Source organism: Mixophyes fleayi, chromosome 1 (genome assembly GCF_038048845.1).
Source record: "Mixophyes fleayi isolate aMixFle1 chromosome 1, aMixFle1.hap1, whole genome shotgun sequence".
Taxonomy (NCBI): domain Eukaryota; kingdom Metazoa; phylum Chordata; class Amphibia; order Anura; family Limnodynastidae; genus Mixophyes; species Mixophyes fleayi.
Window position 1 is genome coordinate 44,146,568 of NC_134402.1, and position 20,702 is coordinate 44,167,269.

Consider the following 20,702-nt stretch of genomic DNA (forward strand, 5'->3'; position numbering starts at 1 on the left):
CTCTGCTATCTATCTGTATCTTCAGCTAGATTTTATTTAGTCGGTGTGCCTTCCTTTATAAATATGACAGATAAGGGAAAGGGCCCTATGGCAAAATATTTCACATGTTCTAAATATAATGTAAAATTACCGTGCGCTCAGAGGGACCCGTTGGCGCTCTGCGCGGCATGCGAAGCAGAGGCTTCCACTGCACAGACCCAGCAGGTTTCAGTCCCACCGTCGGTGGAACCGGCCTGGGTTACCTCCCTGACACAGTCGGTTAGCTCTTTAGCTCAGATGGTGTTTCAATCTAACCAGTTGCTGACTACTGTGGTGACTTCTGTGGCTAGTAATGCTAATACGCAATCAGACCTCCCGGCTTCCTCAGGTTCTAGTGCTTTGAGTTTGCCGGGACCTTCATCATTACAGACTGACCCAGCCCCGGTTCCTACCGATCCGGCATGGTCTACAGCTATTGTAAAAGGTTTGGACAAGCTTAATCAGTTGCTTGACTCCTCTAACACCCCGCCTGCTAAAAGAAAGAGACCTAAATCTGTTAATCCCCTCTTGGTCCTCTCAGACTCTGAGGAGGAGTCTGAGGAAGAAGGAGAAATTTATTCGGATACTGACCAGGGTCATTCCTCAGAGCAGGGAGAAATTTCTAAAGGCCAATTTGTTAACGATTTGGTTTTAGCGGTCAGGCAGGCGTTGGATCTCCCAGAGCCGGAAGATATTACTCCCAGAGACAGAAGTCTCTTTAAAAAGGCCAAGAGGAAGGCCAGCCGTTTTCCCCCTTCCGCAGAACTTAGGGATGTTGCTGAAGGGGCTTGGAAACAACCTGATAAAAGATTTTCTATTCCCAAGAGGTTCTCTTCCCTGTATCCCTTACAGGAAGAAGTGGTTTGCTGGGAAAGTATTCCCAAGGTGGATATCCCTATTGCTCGCTTGGCAAAACATACTTTACTTCCAGCCCCTGGTTCAGTGTCCCTTCCGGACGCCAATGACCGCAAGGTTGAATCCCAGCTCAAATCCATATTTGCGGCTGCGGGTTCCGCCTTCAGACCCACATTTTCCTCAGCCTGGGTGGCTAGAGCCATGGAGGCATGGGCAGACCAGCTGGCAGAGGCCTTACAGGACTCCGAATTCCTTCCCCTTGCCTTGCACTTAAAGGAGGCTTCGGGGTATCTTTATGAGGCGGCCCAGAACTCAGCGGCGGTTTCCTCTTCCATTCAGGCGGCCTCCATTTCAGCTAGGAGGACACTTTGGCTGAAATCCTGGGAAGGTGATGCGGAATCAAAAAGGTCCGTTGAAACTATTCCTTTTTCGGCAGCAGGTTTGTTCGGCCCGGAATTAGATACCCTTATTTCTCAGGCAACAGGGGGCAAAAGCACTTCCTTGCCAGTATATGCTAACAGGAGCCGCGCCTCGAGGGGGAGCTCTTTTCGTCAGCCCTTTCGTGGGGCCTCTACCCATAGGGGACAGTCCTTTAGAGGCAGGCAATCCTATTCCCGAGGCTCCTCTACCAGGGGGAGGTCCTCGTTTGCATCTAAGCGCCAGGCCCCTAAGACCCAGGAGAAGCCTGCGTCCTGACGACCACCCTGTATTGCAGGGGGCGCCAGTGGGGGGACGTCTGTCTCTGTTTTACGAACAGTGGGCAGCGTCTTCCCAAGACCCTTGGATTCGGGGGATTATTTCAGAAGGGTACAAAATAGACCTTCTGGGACCGGCTCCACGCCGTTACTTCCAGACTCCCATTCCCCGAGATCCATTAAGAAGACAGGCTATACAGGATTGTGTAGCTTCTCTTCTGGTTCAGAAGGTCATCTGCAGGGTTCCAGATTGCCAGAAGGGAAGAGGTTTTTATTCCAACCTGTTCCTAGTCTCCTTTCGTCCCATCCTCAACCTAAAGGGCCTCAATGTTCACTTAAGGGTGGACAAATTTGGGATGGAATCTCTACGGTCTGTAATAAACGGCCTAGAGAAAGATCAGTTCTTAGCGTCCATAGATATAAAGGACGCATATCTCCACATTCCCATTTGGATCCACCATCAATCCCTTCTCAGATTTTCAGTGGGATCAGCTCATTATCAGTTTCGGGCCCTCCCCTTTGGCCTCTCAACAGCGCCAAGGGTTTTCACAAAGATTATGTCGGTAATGGCAGCATGTCTTCACCTGCAGGGTGTTCAGGTCGTTCCTTATTTAGACGACCTACTCATCAAGGCTTCCACAGAGAGTTGCCTAGGCTATCACCTATCCCTCACCCAGGCGGTCCTAAGGGGACACGGATGGCTGATAAATTCAAGGAAATCCCAGTTGGTTCCGTGTCAGCGCATGGTGTTCCTGGGACTCATTATGGACACCAGCAAGCAAAGGATATTTCTCCCAGTAGAGAAGGTCACCTATATTCAAAAGGTAACTACTCAGGTTCTGTCTTCCCCCAAACCCCCAATGCACTTGTGCATGAGGCTACTCGGAAAGATGGTGGCCTCCTTCGAGACCATTCCCTTCGGTCGAGCCCATTCTCGATGTTTCCAGTGGGACCTATTGTCAAAGTGGTCAGCATCACACCTACACCTGGAACTTCAAAAGATCTCTCTATCTCAGAGGGCGAGAATATCTCTTCAGTGGTGGCTGTGCCAGGATCACTTGAATGTGGGCAGGTCTTTCGCACCATGGTCGTGGATTATAGCCACGACAGATGCCAGCTTTGGAATTGAAGGCCATTCTTTTGGCCCTCCGGGGAGCACAGTCCCTTCTTCAGGGCCACCCGGTCAGAATCCAGTCCGACAATGCCACGGCCGTGGCATATGTCAACAGACAAGGAGGAACCAGGAGCGCAGCAGCGATGGATATCGCAGCCCAAATATTGGTTTGGGCAGAGCTATATGTTCCGGCAATATCAGCAGTTTTCATTCCGAGAATAGAAAACTGGGAGGCGGACTATCTAAGTCGAAACCAAATGATACCGGGGGAGTGGTCACTACACCCGGAAGTCTTCCAATCTCTGGTCCACAGGTGGGGTCTTCCAGACATAGAACTCATGGCCTCCAGACACAACAGGAAGGTTCACAGGTTCTGCGCAAGGGTAACAGATCCTTTAGCAGTGGCAGTGGACGTCATGACGATGTCATGGGAATTCAGGATGGGATACCTGTTTCCTCCGATCCCCATGCTTCCTCGCGTCCTCAGACGAGTACGGCAGGGCTCTCTGCCAGTAATTCTAGTAGCTCCCTTCTGGCCACGGAGTGTGTGGTTCACAGAAATAATATCTATGGCGGAAGGTCCGGGATTCCGCCTTCCGTATCGAGACGACCTTCTTCTTCAAGGTCCATTCCATCACCAGAATTTACCTCAGCTCAATTTAACGTCATGGCTGTTGAAGCCAGCCTCTGGAGGGCTAGAGGTTTTTCTTCCAGTGTAATACAAACAATGATGCGAGCTAGGAAACCAGCTTCATCTCGCATCTATCACCGGATTTGGAAGGCCTACATTAGCTGGTGCGAAAATAGGACATGCCGCTCGTCCTCCTTTCGTCTCCCTCACTTGTTAGCTTTCCTTCAGGATGGCCTAGAGGCAGGCCTTAGATTAGGCTCCCTAAAGGTTCAGGTTTCAGCTCTTTCAGTATTTTTTCATACAAAATTAGCTGATTTGCCAGATATTAGGACCTTTTTCCAGGGAGTTCTGCATATACAGCCTCCTTATGTCCCTCCTACGGCTCCATGGGATCTCAACTTGGTTCTGGACATGCTCAAGGGGCCTCCCTTCGAGCCATTGAGCAGGGCAGATTTAAAGTGGTTGACCTGGAAGGTCCTCTTTCTTTTGGCTATCGCTTCTGCTCGTAGAGTTTCGGAATTAGGAGCCCTGTCCTGTCGGGAACCTTATTTGGTTTTCCACGAGGACAGAGCGGTGTTAAGAACCCTTCCTTCCTTTGTTCCAAAGGTAGTTTCGGCTTTTCATCTAAACCAGGAAATAGTAGTTTCCGGTTTTCTCATCCACTTCTCATGCGGATCAGCAATCGATGGAAAAGTTAGATGTGGTTAGGGCTCTCCGCATTTATGTTAAAAGAACTTCCCAGATTAGACGGACTGACTCTCTGTTTGTCCTTTATGACGCTAATAAGAGAGGCTGGCCAGCCTCAAAACAATCCATCGCTAGATGATTACGTCTACCATTAGGCAAGCTTATATAAAGGCTAACCGTCCTGTGCCGGAGAGACTTACAGCCCATTCCACCAGATCGGTAGGGGCTTCGTGGGCAGCAAGGAATGGAGCTTCTGCAGACCAGCTTTGCAGGGCAGCCACCTGGTCCTCTGTCCACACCTTTACAAAATTTTATCAGTTTAATGTCTTTGCATCAGCTGATGCAGATTTCGCTCGTGGTGCTTTACGAGCGGGATTTTCAGAGTAGTCCCACCCTTAGGGGGCTGCTTTAGAACGTCCCCATGGTAAGCAGTGTCCCCCAGACCGGATGAAAGAGAAAAGAGGATTTATGTACTTACGTTAAATCCGTTTCTCTGATTCCGTCTGAGGGACACTGCGATCCCTCTCTTCTGTTATTCTTCTGTGTGCTCTTGTGTGACTGGCCTTTTTCTCCTTGGGCTTGTTAAAACTAACTGGACAGGAAGAGGCAGGGGGATTGTAGAGGGAGGGGTTTGTCAGCAGTACTAAAGTTAACTAATTAGGTGCCAACTCCCAAGCTCCCCTCCACAACCCATGGTAAGCAGTGTCCCCCAGCCGGAATCAGAGAAACGGATTTAACGTAAGTACATAAATCCTCTTATTGAATGTAAACAGAAAATAGATCCTCCTCCCAATGTGATTTGTAAGGAAATTGCCAACTTCTGTTCAGGATGTATTGTTATGTAAATGTGATGGTAAAAAGCAGGAATGCATTAATTCCAGATAAAATAAAAAAAAACATTATGATCCAACATCTGAGGCTTGCAGATGAGGAATATGTTTGGCGTAATGTGTATTGGAGAGTGCCATTACATACTGCTGCAGCAGTGTTGGCTCAGGAGAAAACTTTATAATGCTGGTTATTTACTTAGGATTACTAAATTAAAAGCAATCTCTTTGCTAAACTGACATAACTTGTTTCATACTCCCAGCCTCAGACAACCTGTCACTCTGCAGCTGCTTTAACACTACAGGTGACTTGTCAGCTGCTCCTATTTCTACTTCATACGTTTATATTATAGGTTTCAGTTTAATATAACTGAAAGCATAAGGGATACTAATAAGGCGCCTAATGTTAAGAGGTCCATCGAGATTTCTCAGTCTCTTATGGTTGGGAATGCAAAAAAATAAATATTGGTAATTCTGGATAATACCTCTGCATTTCTGTTTATATAGTGTTACATAATAAATATATTCCAACCTGTCAGATCCAGTGGGAATGTATGTCAGGGATGAAAACATAATGTAAATGAATCCTTAAATACACCCAGTGTTAAGAAATTGACTACTAAAGGTCCCCACTAATAATTCATTGTGTTGCCATAGTAACACACATAGCTTAGTTTGAACTGCTAAATCATGTAAATAGTAAACTACAAATACATTCTGTACTCGCCACTCGTTCGTGGGGCTCCAGCATCCAACCGGTAGCAAGTCATTTTGCAAAGGACCAATTATCTACTCTACAGTACATGGTTATCCACCATATTCCTACATCTAGAGGAGGTGCATGTTGACCTACCTACTTGTTCTTATCCCCCAGTCCAAAAGCTGCCAGCGTTTACACCAGTGACCTGGGACAAAGTACAGACTTTCACAGTAATATGGCATCATGGAGTGGCCAACTTTGTTGTACAAAAAGAAGGAACATTGGAGACTTTCAGGACATTTTGGTCCTTTGTCGAGCACAGATTTCACTCTTCTTTCTATTTGTTTTTGTGTTCTGAACATAAAAGCTGTATTTAGCACAAACACAAAGTTAGTGAGAAAACAGCATCTAAAATTCAAATGGCTTCCGAGAGCAATAATATTAAAATTATTGTATGTTTTAGTTTGATAGCAAAGAAGATGAGAAATTGCTTCTGGCAGCTGAGAAGTTTCAAAATGAAGCCGCTTTAAAGTTCCCAAACCGGCAGTGCCTGACCACCGTTACCGATATCAACGGGACTTCTGTCTTCGTTACTCGATATATAAAGGCCTTGAAGCCTCCGCAGGAACTTCTAGATGCTAATCCAAATAATGCACAAGCAACAACTGTAAGTAACCTACCTAAGGTAACAGAGCGAGTGTATCTCTGTGTGTTGCTTTTACGTACAGAAATTAATCCTGTTTTATGCATGATGGAGCAGTTCCTCAGTAGTAGTTCACTGCTTTACCGCCAGCCCCACTGTTTTCAATGTGTTTTCACTGTCTGCTCTGCCAATTACAAGTGGCCAGCATGTAAACTTTGCTTGTGATTGGCTGAGCTATAACCTTTCATTTTTATGGGCATTTTGATCAGCTAAGTGCTCCGATGGCATTACCTATTCAAATGAATGGGAAAAACTGAAATAGATTGCTGCCTTTACAGCACTAGGCAGCCATCTGATGGCATGGAAACGCCCCATAGTACCATGACCACGCCCTAACAGAGTAGTGGCCACGCTCCCTGTTCCATTGCTGGGACTGAAATTTTGGGAAGTGTGGTGTTTCTGTAAAGCAAGTCTGCAAGGCTGTTAGTCACTGTATGTCTGCTTAGTTAGAGTAACACCTCCCTCTTAACATGGCAAGCTGCTCCAGAGGAGTAAAATAGCATGATGTACATTAGTTACTTATAATTGCCCCAGTTATTTTATGTTGTTGTTCAGCTCCTTAATTAAAGCCACTATTAACAGGCTTTGTGCATTGCTTTCTATGTAGATTAAAATATGTCCAGAACCCAAAAATATCGTGGTAACATTTTTACTTATTATTTATGTATATATTTTTAAAAATTAACGCAAATTTTATGTTTTGTAGATTACAAAACCTTGTAATAAGACTGTTGAAGGACCCAAATATTGCAATTGCTTTTTCTCTTTTAAAACAGTCCACATAAATAGACATTCTTAGTTGAAGTTAATGGGTTGTAAGGAACAATAGTATGTATAGGGGATGTGTGTGTGTGTATATTTATATTTATATATGTGTGTGTGTGTGTACATATATATATAATTATACACACACACACACACACACATATGCGTATATATGAATATAAATATTTGTTTGCCAGTCACAATATTAGCCGTATGGTTTCCAGACAACATATTTCTGTTTTTTTAAAAAAAAAAGTATTAAAATGTCACTATAATTTCGTTGGACCTATATCCACCCGATACATTGTAATCCTCTGCCCACAGGAGCTGGTTGCACGATACGTCTCACTGATTCCCTTCCTGCCAGATAATGTATCTTTTGCTGGAATATGCGATTTATGGAGTACATCAGATGTAAGTAGCATTAACTGCAAAAATTGTATTGTAATTAGTACTTTCTCCTGATGACGGGTTCTCTTTGTTTGAGCTATACATTCTGTAGTGTCTTGTGCACTGTACGTATTAAAATATATATAGTGTTCTGCTATGTATAATAGTGCGGCTGATATGCACATAGTTTGACCCATGTCCAGAGCCTCTTGCTACACTAACCTCTCACCCAGGCGGCTTCCTCCATACATCACAGCTCATCTGATACACCAGCGTTTTTTGGGGCAATTGAGCTGAATGGCGGAAGCATTATCCTGTCTACATGTGAGGATCTCGATATGTGTTGAAGTTGATCAGTTTGAAGCAGGAAAAATGGGCAAATGTAAGGATCTGAGCGACTTTGACAAAGGCTAAATTGTGATGGCTAGATGACTGGGTCAGAGCATCTCCAAAATGGAAGGTTTTGTGGGGGTGTTTTCAGTATGCACCTACCAAAGGTGGTCAAAGAAAGGACAACCGGTAATCCGGCGACAAAGTTATGGGCGCTCAAGGCTTATTGACGTACATGGGGAGCGAAGGCTAGCCCATCTGGTCCAATCCCACAGAAGAGTTACTGTAGCACTAATTGCTGAAAAATGTAATGTTAGCTATGATGGAAAGGTGTCAGAACACACAGTGCATCTCAGCTTGCTGCAGACTAGTCAGAGGGCTAATATTGTCCCCTGTCCACCACCGAAAGTGCCTACAATGGGCACGTTAGTGCCAGAACTGGACCAGTGAGCAAAGGAAGGAGGTGGCCTGATCCGATGAGTCAAGGATTCTTGTACATCATGTGGATGGCCTGGTGCGTGTGCGTAGTTTACTTGGGGAAGAGATGGCACCAGGATGCACTATGGAAAGAATAAAAGCCGGCAGAGGCAGTGTGATGCTCTGGCCAATGTTCTGCTGGGAAACCTTGGGTCCTGGCATTCATGTGGATGTTATTTTGACACGTACCACCTACCTAAACATTGTTGCAGACCAAGTACACTGCTCATGGTAACTGTATTCCCTGACCCCTTTCAGCAGGATAATGTGCCTTGTCACACTGCAAACATTGTTTAGGCATGCTGTAAGGAACATGACAAAGGGGTATATTTACTAAACTACGGGTTTGAAAAAGTGGAGATGTTGCCTAAAGCAACCAGATTCTAGTTATCATTCAAATATATCAAGGGTTTGAACATGATACAGGAGGAAACATTCTTCAAAGGAGGAGAAATTAGAACACGAGGACATTCACTGACACTGGAGGGAAGTAGGTTCAGAGGAAGCTTGAGGAAAATCTACTTCACAGAAAGGGTAGTGTATAAGTGGGAATAGCCTCTCATCAGAGGTGGATAGACATAAGAATATCCTTGCAGAGATTAATTGACTAAATAGGGTTTGAGGTTACCATATATAAAATGAGCAGACTAGATTGGCCAAGTGTCCTATCTGCCTTCAAATTCTGTGTTTCTATTTATTTAGTACATTCTACAAAATGACAGCTATAATCTGATTGGTTGCTATAGGCAACATCTCCACTTATACCCCCAAGAGTTCAAGGTGTTCACTTGGCCTCCAAATTCCCCAGATCTCAATGCGATTGAGCATCTATGGAATGTGCTGGAAAAACAAGTCTGAGTCATGGAGGTCCCACCTCGCAACTTACATGGCTTAAAGGATCTGCTGCTAACGTCTTGGTGCCAGATACCACAGGACACCTTCAGAGGTGTTGTGGAGTCCATGCTTCGATGGGTCAGAGCTGTTTTGGCGGCACGAGGGAGAGCCACGCAATATTAGGCAGGTTTTGTTAATGTTGTGGCTGATCAATGTATACACATACACATTTTTTATTTATTTTTTAAAGATAGAGAGGGCATTCACCTTCTTAATACTAGGACCGAAACGTTGCCCTTACATGTAAAATATTGGACTAACATAAAGAGTGCCCTCTCTCTCTTGAATATATTCCTGTGTTTGGAAAATGGAGCTATTGTGGAGGATGACTTCTTGAAGATTTGAGTGCAGATTTTTAATTATGTTTACATATATACATACTTGCCTAGTTTCGGGGGAGTCTCATAGACTCCTGGAAGTACAGGCCTCCCTCTCGAATCCTACCCACTTCACTATGATTTGGACGGAGGTGTGGCTTGAGGATGTGACTCATGTCATTATAGTCCCACTCCCCAGTGGTGGGGTCACTTTGACTTTCAATAAATAGTAATGGCAAATAAGGGCTGTAATTTTTTTTTTTTTTAATGCTGTTTTTCCAACAAAAGATTTTATTATATATAAGGAGATGTGAATTTAAAACAAAATGTGGGCGTAGTTCTTATAAGGATTCCATTAGATTGGTGACTTAGTAATGACTTCTGTCCTCTTTTCTGTTCAGCAATTCCTCGACCTTCTGGCTGGAGATGAAGAAGAACATGCCGTACTACTGTGCAATTATTTGTTGGCCATGGGGAAAAAAGCCTGGCTGGTAATAGGAAACGCCATTCCCGAGGTATGTGCTGGGAGGATCAAGTCACCAGTTCTATGCAGTTACTAGACGGTATTACCACACAGTAAGACAGCACAAACAAGGAACTAGTTTGTTTTTATTAAACGGTTTCTTCACCTGAGAGGTCGTTTATCTGAGATTTATTGGTCTTGGGAGAAATACACGAAAATCGGTAGAGCAGTAGATTAGGTCAAGAATAGGTGTCACACAAGGTATTTACCTGGTACATCTACCTCGCCAGTTTGTGTCAATAGGAAAAGGGTTGTTTTATAAAGAGGAGGAAAAAAACACACATTTCTTTCAAAGTAAATGCTCTACTTTTCCTCTACTTTTGGCGCATGACCCAAATTTATCTTTTCGATGATCCGTCTGAGCAGACAATGTGCAACAGCGGGGGATACCTTTACTAAGGGTGAATTTCATATGTGTGCAAAAATAATAAACTACAGTCATCATTGCAACTTTTCGTGTTTCCTGTTAAACCACTTTTTCTACTACCCTCATTTTTGTATGAATTTATGCATCATTGGCGCTGCCATCATGTCCGTTGTCACAATTGGCTCATCTATGATTCCTTTATAAATTGCTCCCTGATCAAGCTTTATTTGTTCCATTGATAGCTATTGATATATGGTACTCACTCAATACTAAGAGGTACTGGTAGTTGTGCAGGGTTTAGGGGTTCTGTTGGCATCTGCAGAATCAGGCACGCCTACTGAAAAGTGCATATCCACCACTCGCAGCTCGTTATAACGTCTTCTTTCTTCTAACTAAACTTTTTCATTTGTGCGCATAAGCTTCTTGCCACCTATCCAGAAGATTAATAAATTGTATCACTGACTAATGCTATCAACCTTTCTAGCTGGCATATTTCAGCCATGCTTATAATAATATAGCTATATGTCAATTAGACTATTATATTAAATTTGCACAGGAATACGATTGTTCGTTTATACCACACTCAAGACTCTCAATGATCTACAGTTGTACCCCTAAGCAAAAACTGCCTTAAAGGCTATCTCTACACTAAATGCATTATATTGCTGAGTGTGTGTCAGGCAGGTATATCAAAATAAACAAAAGTATTTCCTTTCCTCTCTCCTGCCATCTGCTGCATCGCTCTTTGTCTCTGTAAGCCTGCATGGTACATACCTTACAGAAATCCAACTTACCTGTGGCATGTCCCGGAATTCTGTTCATAGCCGCTATCACATAATCCACTGCATATAGAGCGCAGGGACATGCCACAGATAGATCACATTTCTGTCTGGTTATGCAGCTGTGCCTTCAAAGTATTTAAGGTGTTCACCATGCTGTTTGTCATGGCTAAGAGGATCTGGGATGCTACAGAAGCGTATAATTTAAATAATAATTATTTTTTTAGATAGCTGCTGTCACAAACAAAATAGTATTTTGGAGGGCAATGCCCGTTAACTCGCAGTAGAGCACTAGACCTGGTGTCTTCTATGAAGATGTTTAACCTTAAAGAACTCACTGATGTGACTGTAATTAAATGTTTGGGGGTGGAGGGTATTTAATGCACATTGATAACTAGACACAGAACCAACAGACTCAAACCTAAAAATAATGTGTCTTGTTTTGTTCACAATGGAAATGACAGATTTTGGGATGAAAATATTATCGTTTAAATTTTGCTTGTTTATGTTTAGACTGTTATCAGAAGTCCCTGAGTTGACTGTACTATTCAGTCTTTGTATTTTTCAGGGTCCCACTGCATATGTGCTAACCCTGGAGCAGAACCAGTACACCATATGGAATCCCAGCAGCGGACAGTTTTACAGCCAGTATGACACTTTTTGTCCATTGCAAAGTGTTGGCTGCTTGATCAATGCAGACAATGTAAGTAATATCAGATGGTTTACAGTACTAACAGCGCAACAGTTCACCAATGTAATTGTGTGGCCTTGTAACAAGTAATCAAGGTAACTAAAACATTTAAATTCATCTCGCAGACACTTTGTATGTTAGAATGCCATGTAATAGCACTATAAAAATAACAATAGAAATGAATATAACATACACGTGTGTAAAGCATGAAGACCTACTGTCTCCTGTAGCCTATCAACATGGAAGAACTAAGATTGCATGCAGTTACCGCAGAACCACGACCTAGTTCTGCACACTTTCCACATTACATAATTGTCTGGGGTGTCTTTAGAATGATCAGCATTCCTTACACTATCCAGTTCACCACATCTGTAACTTTTGCCTACCTAGTGAAATGCTATTTTGAGAACGCGAAGTCTGGTATAAAATATTGCGCAAACTGAAGATCTGCAAACAGTTTCCCATGGAAATGGCATAAATTATTTTTTTCATTGCGTATTGGGAAAATAAAAAATTCCCTTGGAATGGAGAACTTGAAATACTGCAATATGCATTATTTTATGGTATTATAAATAGGCAATTAGTCAAAAGCTTAATTTTGCCTGGAAATGGAAAGTAAAACTTCTCATTAGAACATTAAAGACACGTTATATTAATTCTCATTTATAGATCTTGATGTCTTTGTTTATAACCAGCCTGCACTCTTCTAAACCACAGTAAAATGATACATGTGACCATTATTGTGATTCACTTTCTGGCTGCGTAACTGTCCTTTTAGATCTGGTTTAACATTCAGCAACACGATTCTCCAATGGGTGTCAATTTTGACACTGGGCGGCTGAAGCAATGGAAACCGTTCTTCTCACGAAGTTACCCGAGTCCAGGACTTTCCAGCATGCAGGTAGTTATGGTGGAGGAAACACACTATATAACATACCCCATCACTTATACAGCTGATAGAGCTCAATAATCTGCCCCTTCCATATTTAGACTGATGAGCCCTTTGTGAAGCATCTGCCAGGCTTGTGTTAGTGTTTCATATTTTATGCCACCTATGGGTTTTATATTGTTTACAATCTATAGGCATGTTTAAATGCATCATTGAGCAGGGTATAGCTTTATCCAGTTTGTGTAGATTACATTGAATAAATGTGGGAGCCGCAGTTGTTATCTCTGTAACCTCTTCGGCACCCTCAATAGCCTGATACTTCCCAGTATGTTGGGAAATAATAAGTAGGTTTGTTATCGCAGAGTAGCTTGTAAGAGAAATCACTAGATGGGTCCTGACTGCTGCACACGGCTCTTGCGGGGTCCCTGGGGATTGTTATATACGATACTTGCCCCCACTCCCAGAATGTCCAGGAGGCTCCCGAAATCCAGGAGAGGAGGCCAATCTCCTGCATCCTGCCCTCTTCCTAGTATAGTGGGCAGGATGGGGGCATCCAAGACGCGTTTCGCTGTGATTCGCATCATTTTGGCCTCACCCCTCCGGAGACGCGCTTCGCCTCTTCTCTGGGATCTCCCATAGAGGTGTAAGAAAAAGTTGGCAAGTATGTTATACACAGATATTTCAAATAATTAAGTGACTTGATCATTTATCTTTGTTACATTTATTATATAACACTACCTAATATTGTAAGTGCTCCATAAACCTGCATTTGATTTCATGATGGTCTTCATGTAAGGATAGTGGAGGAGGTGAAAATGGTAATGAGAGAAAATTGGCTGCTATAGGTTAATATTATGATGTACTTTTGTAACATATCTTCCATTAACGGTAGAAAGCAGATAGATGCTCAAAGAGTGGTTTACAGTGTCCAGTAAGATGACAGATTTATCTTTCTCTCGAATTCCTCATATCTAGTGCTATTTTCTTTGCTAATAAATAAATGGTGTTTTTTTTCTTTTTGTAGCCAGAAGAAGTAATTTATCAATTTACAGATAAGACAGCTGCCATGGAACTTCAAGATAGGTATGGTAAAATATTCCCCATACGAGATATTCCTATAAGAGGGGGAAGTGGAAATTTTGCCTTTGTTTGTCTTTAGAATTATCCCTTTTCGTTTTTCCTATTCTATAACCTTATTCTGCCATTTATTCCTCCACAAGTCTGACTTTGTTGTTGTGCCATTGAGTAAAAAGTGGGCACATACAGGTGACTGGCAGGGCATGCTGGGAAGCCCACATCACTTAGAGAGCAATAGGCTGCCTACCTCTGTCCTATACAAAAATAGAATTCATCAAGATCTATCAATTTGTGAATCAACGTTTCTCAGATTAATAAGAAATCGGTTTTATATGTCCTATCATTTTTACTATGTGAAAATTGTCACTTTGCTATAAAATACATGGAATTCATAGAAATAGACATACGCTTTGTATACTGAATTTATAGCTTTTCAGACTTTATGATGCAAATGCTAGAAAGCTTTATGACCGCTAATTAGGTTAATGGTAGTCTAAATTCTGCAGCCAGACAGGCGTTTCTCAGCCAATGAATACACTCATCCATACACATTTATATAACAGACCCCAAAAAGTACTTGGAAATGAAAGAGGAATAGGGTAGTTGAAACCAAAAGAGGGACTGTCAGTCCAAAACTATGAAAGATTAGAGGAATTCTGTCCAAGTCCAATATGCACCAGCCAGATAAGCAATAGCAAATTAATGCTTTAGTATTCCTAGGAATTGTATGTAATGAATGGATGTTAAAATCCAAGGTCAGCCCAATATATTTAGGGTGCTGCACATAGCTGTGTATGGTACATTAAACGCTTGGTTTTCTTGAGATTTCTACTTGGCTTATTTGTAGGATTGAGAAGTTGCTGAAGGAGAAGATTATGGAGTGGAGGCCGAGACATCCCACTCGCTGGAACAGATACTGTACATCTACTCTCCGACACTTCCTTCCATTACTGGAGCAGAACCGAGGCAAAGAGGTCGAGGAAGATCATCGGGCAGAACTGCAGAGACAGCTGGGAGATTATAGGGTAAATCCTATTATATGCATTTTACTGATCAATATCTGTATACAGCAATGTACTATTTGTTGCAGATTGTGCTTCTTTCAAACACTGTCCATAGGCCCACACTGGGAAGTTCTTTGTAGAATAATAACTTTATTTCTCTTTCCTACCATTGGGGGACACTGCGAGACATTGGGGTATGTACTACAGAGTGCATTACTATAGTACAGAGGGACCACGCAATAGCACATTAGGAACAGCGCCACCTGTAGTCACTCCAGTGTAATCACTGAAGTAACAATAAGTCGGAATCTGTTGCAGTATCGCAACACTAATAATGCACCTATACACAATGTGTGTGGAGCTCTTTCCTTTGCGTCACTATTCCTACGTGTCTCTTCTTTAGCAGTTTATCTCAATTTGAGGATTATTGCAGTTTTACCTAGCAAGACAGAAGTGGCGTAATTATTTCCACTTTCAAATGTAGTTGGGTTCCAGTGTGCTATTGTGTGCATACAATGGACTGCTCTATGGAAGTATGAATATATAACTTAGCCTGGTGATTAGGAAGTGTTGGGATACAGATTTATTAAGTACTACGTATCTACGGAACTGTATATAGTTCCTACCTATAGTACACAGGTAGCATTAATATGTGTATAAACCCCAGTTCGCATAAATGGTGATTTCATCACTTCAGCATTTGTTATAAATATTTGTGTAATTTACGGAGCAAGAGGCTTATTACTGTATATTAATATGAGCTCTGTATCCCTCCCAACATATGAGATGCCGAAATTGGGGCAGGGGTAATACCACGTCACTATAGGAGCGTTGTTGCTGTATGTTGGGGCCATGTCCCTTGGTAACATCTAATATCTTTACAGTGTGCACTAGGAGGTGATTACTTGATTACTGGACTGACTATCTTATAAGATGTCAGCCACTTGAGGTGTGTCTGCTGTTGTGGAACTACAAGTCCCAGTCCAGTCTCTGGTTTGTTGGCAGTGCATACTGTCCTACTATGCAATTCATACATCGCTGCTTATAGCAGATATTTTATTTATAAAGGAACAAATACAGAGAAAACCCCCCAGCACAATGCTCTAACAGGTTAAAATAAGCTGCTATTTCGCTAGCAACAATACTGCAGAGCAGTATCCACACAGCCCAACTCCTTGGGCACTTAAACAAAACTGGTCTGTGGGGTTGTAGAGGGGAGGAGTCAGCAGCAGCAACTTTAGTTGTTAACTAATTAAGTGCCAACTCCATGCGCCCTCATACAACTCCATGGTAGCAGTGTCCCCCATATGGAATCGGAGAAAGAGATTTAACGTAAGTACAAAAATCTTCTTTTTTTTATTGTACATAAAAATGCAGAATTCTCAGTTACACACTTTTGCAAACACATATATGTATGACCCAAAAATAGAGTTAGGAGCACCCTATTGGCAGAAGCTTCTTGACGGGGCACGTAGCTTTTCATACTTTTGTAAGTGTGTGTAACTGAGAATTCTGCATGTTTATGTACCAGTAGAAATAGCAGGTATTTTACTGGTTCTAGCAGTGTACTGGGGAGGGTGGGGTTCCCTGTATTTTCAGGATAAACCCGCCCTTTCAAGCACCTGCTGTGAACCTATAAATTGATTGAGCAACTTCTATATAGACATTATATTTACGTTACCCAACAATTTTTCTACTTTTTCTTATAAATCCTGATTTTAATAATTTAAGTGTTTTGTCATAAATGTTTTTGTGTTTTTTTTATACAGTTTTCTGGATTCCCAATTAACATGGCCTTCTCCGAGGTGAGACCTCTAATAGAGGCCGTTTACAGCACCGGAGTCCACAACAATGAAGTACCTAATGTGGAGTTTGCGCTGGCTGTGTACGTTCACCCCTATCCTAAGAGCATCTATTCCGTGTGGATATACATCGCGTCCCTTATTAGAAACAGATGATTCTAGGGTGGAATGTTACAGTCTAGTAAACAATGTGATGGCTGCCAAACATGGCTGGGTGTTGTTCTTATCGTTCCCAGGCATTTCATGGTTTGGCGGAGATGCCAGATGAGTACATAAGTAATCACTTGTGATAAAGCTTTTAATGATAGACTCTAGATGTGTTACAAGAGAGAGGGATTGCTCGTATAATCCACTTGAGATCCTGTTGTGTTTGTGGTGGAGAAACCAGCAATGTTTAAGTAGGAAGTTAATGAAACCGGTGGGGTAAGGTTGGGCGGGCGAGGAAAGTCTTGTTTTCAGTCAGTAAAAAAAATCAAAACGTGTAGGTGACAGAAGATGAAATACAATCAGATACTGTCGCATTGAAGCCAACCGCTCATTTTAAAACATGTTTGGCCAGGATTACCGGTGACATTAACACAGGTGATGCTTGACCTGTTACAGAACTATTTAACTATGGGTTATACCACCCATTATCCTCATTTCTGCTAATAATTGATCAATGAGTACCAGTTACACAGCTTAATTTACAAACATGCTTTTATATATATATATATATTATATATAATTTTACTCTTCAGCTGATTGTTTTAAGTTTGTTTCATTTTATTAAGGATTTTTTTTTTTTTAATAAGGTCTTTTTTTTCATCATAAACATAGCAGATAATCTTAAATATGTTAACTCTGTCATCTCTCTGGCCAGGGTAACAACTCTGTAATGCAGAATATTATTTTATGTTTTAATACTTGAACATATATTTTATTTTTGATTGTGCAACCTCTGTCAGCTTTATCTGTTTTATCTGTGCAGAGCGTAATCCTCTACTCTAAATGTTTGTGTTGGTTTACAAGCCTTTGTCAGGGGGTGAATAGGAAATGAAAGTTCTTCATTAGCAGATTCTATGCAAATAATCTGAGTGATACGATTTACTGACCCTCCTGTTATTGGGTAATACATGAAATAGACAAACATTATTAAACCTGTGGCGCAATAGAATATTCTTAGCAGAGTTTACAAGTAAGTCCTGCTTGGTGTCCTGTATGATTTAATATGTTAGAGTTGTTTGTCTCTAGAGAACTCTCTGTGGCTGCAGAAAGCTGTGTAATTTCATGTCCCTGGATTATTAGGGTGGAACAGGCCACATTACAGAGGTGAGAAGTTCTGGCGATACAATCTTTGAGTCCTCCTTTTACCTCGCCATTCCACACTGTATTTATAAATTCTGCATTTCGCACAATTTAAAGCCTATAGAGCTAGAAGGAAGATGTCCGGGCAGAGCAAAAAAAAAAAGGGAATCCAGATAGAACAAAAATGAGCCGAAAATTCCGCTCTGAACACTTATGGCTGCGTTCAGCTGGGGAATTGTGTGAAATTCCCTCTCTAAATGTGTGATGAGGAGAATATTACAAAGGTTTTAACAATTTTGCTCAAATCTGGCAGCACAGCGGCCCTGTTTCTACCGTGACTTTATAGTTCTCTAGGAACTAAATGTCACATGAGTGACACGGTGATGTTTCTAGAGAATGGATAGTCTAGGCACACAAAATGACGGCCTCCTCTGTCTGTAGACAACAGGTACTGTTTAATCCCTTCTCTGCCATGCTTTTTCTCTGCATCCATTTTTTTCTGTATGCACACACTAGTTCTCACCAGTATAACCAGTAAAACTCTCCCTCAGACTTCTCCAGGTTAATATGTCAGGCAGATATTTATGTATGAACAGCAACTATTTCATTTATGCAATGAAACATCAAACTTTCAAATACGATTTTAACAATTTTGTGTAAGTGGTTTTTACTATGTTTTTTTAAAATCATATTTTATAATTGTAAATATGTATTTATTGTAATGACTTCTATTTTTATATTATTTAGAAAAAGAGCAATGAATAAATGTTTGATCTAATGTCAGTAGGACTTGGCTTGAAATGTCTGTATACTGCATTGTGTAATGCCAACATATGCCACAATCCCGTGGTAGCAGTGGGCTGGTACATGGTGGTATGCCATACCACTACTTCTCCTACTGCATCCTTGTAACACTATCACACACCATTCCCATTACATTGTCCATACCGTCACTTCTACATTTTCACTTCCACCAGTGTCATAATCCATAAAGGAGGACAAAGTGCAACAAACTACAGAAACAAGCAAAGCAAATGATGGAGACTTTCACTTCAAGGGTGTTCAGCTGGCCATGTTTTGTTGGGGTGGGGGGGTCATGTTTTGTTCCCATTAAAGGATTTCTAAACCCAAGCATTGAAGCTACTTTGCCCAGCATTACAGGTCGAATAAAGTATAACCCCCCCCTCATTCCATTACAGCTGGACACTGCTTCTTTAGGGCAGTGTCCTGATGAGATCGAATACAGGCAAGAAGCTGCAGTCATTTAAGCTGCTTTGACTTCTCTTGCCCAGACATCGGTGATAATAGACCCGCTGGAGTGCACTTTCAGTACTTGATGATGACTGTTTTCCAGACATCAAAACAAATGTTTATGCAAAGTAACTGAGCCTGAAAAAACCTGGTATAACATTCTATTATGTTTATTATACAAAGAGAAATGAAAGCCAGTGTACTGGCTCAAGTTATGTAGGGTTGTGGAGGATAAAACCAGCTTGGCATGAGAGGATCTATGCTCGTATGACATATGCATCATTTTGTTTGAGGTGGGTTGTTCTGGAAAGTGCCAGGTGTGTAGCAGGTCCTATGGTCCTATACAGAGGTAGCAATTACAAATACAACATTCAAAACAGTAGATGAGGAGTGAGAGGAAGTTGGAAACACGCTGGGGCTCATTTAAAGTTGGTGCAACATTATTATTCAGTACTGAGCATGCACAAACATACAGCCGTAGATTTTTGTGTATCATTCACTTGCGTCCCCTTATGCCAGGGCAGGTAGGACCAAGGTGGGCAGGAGTGAGTACATTAAGGGCATTTTCTCAACATATTAAAAAGACAGAGCTTGGCAAGATAGCCTTAATTTTCCTCTATAGATAAGTCAGATATACATAACAAAAATTATAAAACAACTACATTATTAAAATTGTTGAATTCAAAAGAAAACTGTGCACTGTTATGGCGGAACTTCAATATATTCACCACAACGTAAACTTATCAGAGTATCGGAATGAATTAGGAGTTCCTTTCGACAAGATTTCTAGGGATAACAACATCCTAACTTATCCTTTCCTCCAGTACTGTAAATAGATACATATATTTGGATATATAAAGGGGAATAGCAACAGAGCTGGGGGTGTTTGTGTTTACATTTTATATGGAAAATTCAACTTTCGCATTTATTAACTGTCGAAATCATTCTGCCTTGTGTATATGAGACTTCATTACATTATTATATTGTGTACAAACAGGGCAATACGACTTTAGCATTTACTAATAACACTGTAAAGCCACATCTGTACTCTCTCTTGGCTGTAAGTATACGCTGCTTCCTATACACGAACAGTGCGCAAATGTGTCTACCGTTAAATGAGCTTCGCTGTTTGAACAGCTGTGTAATATATTGTCTTCAATGTTTGAGTCATCTGCATGAATCGCATCTGCCAAGTGCAAAGTCAGAAGTCATTTCAAAATATACATAACTATGGTATGAAGGTATTCTCTTAGTATTCCACCTTCTCCTTGAAAGAGTAGAGACCACCAGACATGGACTCACAAATATTAGAAAGTCCTTGTGTTAAGGTAATCCACTGCATTTTCTAAATGTATGATCCATGTCTTGTGTAAATCCCAGGAGTCCTGGACTCATTAGGCTCAGCTATTGTAATTCGACCCTGTTCAGTACATGTGTGTCTTCACCAGGTAGTAAGAACTTACCCATGCCTCACTTCAGGTCCACTAAGGGTGCTAGAGTAGAGATCTTAAAACAGGGAGATTAGTAATATATTAAGCTACATAAGCACATTCATTTATTTCATTTTCATTTTCAGCTGCAGTGTGGTCACAGATGAAGTCATGGAGAACATTGCTCCATGGTGCAAAG

The 20,702-nt window shown here is 41.6% G+C and overlaps 1 protein-coding gene across 4 annotated transcripts in view; it reads left to right on the forward strand.

The window, feature by feature from the left end:
- CC2D2A (coiled-coil and C2 domain containing 2A) overlaps window positions 1-17,048 on the forward strand; it is an 83,951-nt gene extending 66,903 nt beyond the window's left edge. For all 4 annotated transcript variants that reach the window (XM_075194679.1, XM_075194678.1, XM_075194680.1 and 1 more), the window contains 8 exons: window positions 5,991-6,194; window positions 7,320-7,409; window positions 9,805-9,918; window positions 11,641-11,775; window positions 12,542-12,664; window positions 13,677-13,735; window positions 14,577-14,754; window positions 16,503-17,048. In XM_075194679.1, the coding sequence (XP_075050780.1) occupies window positions 5,991-6,194; window positions 7,320-7,409; window positions 9,805-9,918; window positions 11,641-11,775; window positions 12,542-12,664; window positions 13,677-13,735; window positions 14,577-14,754; window positions 16,503-16,691 (1,092 nt within the window). In that variant the 3' untranslated portion in view covers window positions 16,692-17,048. The remainder of the gene's footprint in view (window positions 1-5,990; window positions 6,195-7,319; window positions 7,410-9,804; window positions 9,919-11,640; window positions 11,776-12,541; window positions 12,665-13,676; window positions 13,736-14,576; window positions 14,755-16,502) is intronic.
- The last annotated feature ends 3,654 nt before the right edge of the window (window positions 17,049-20,702 follow it).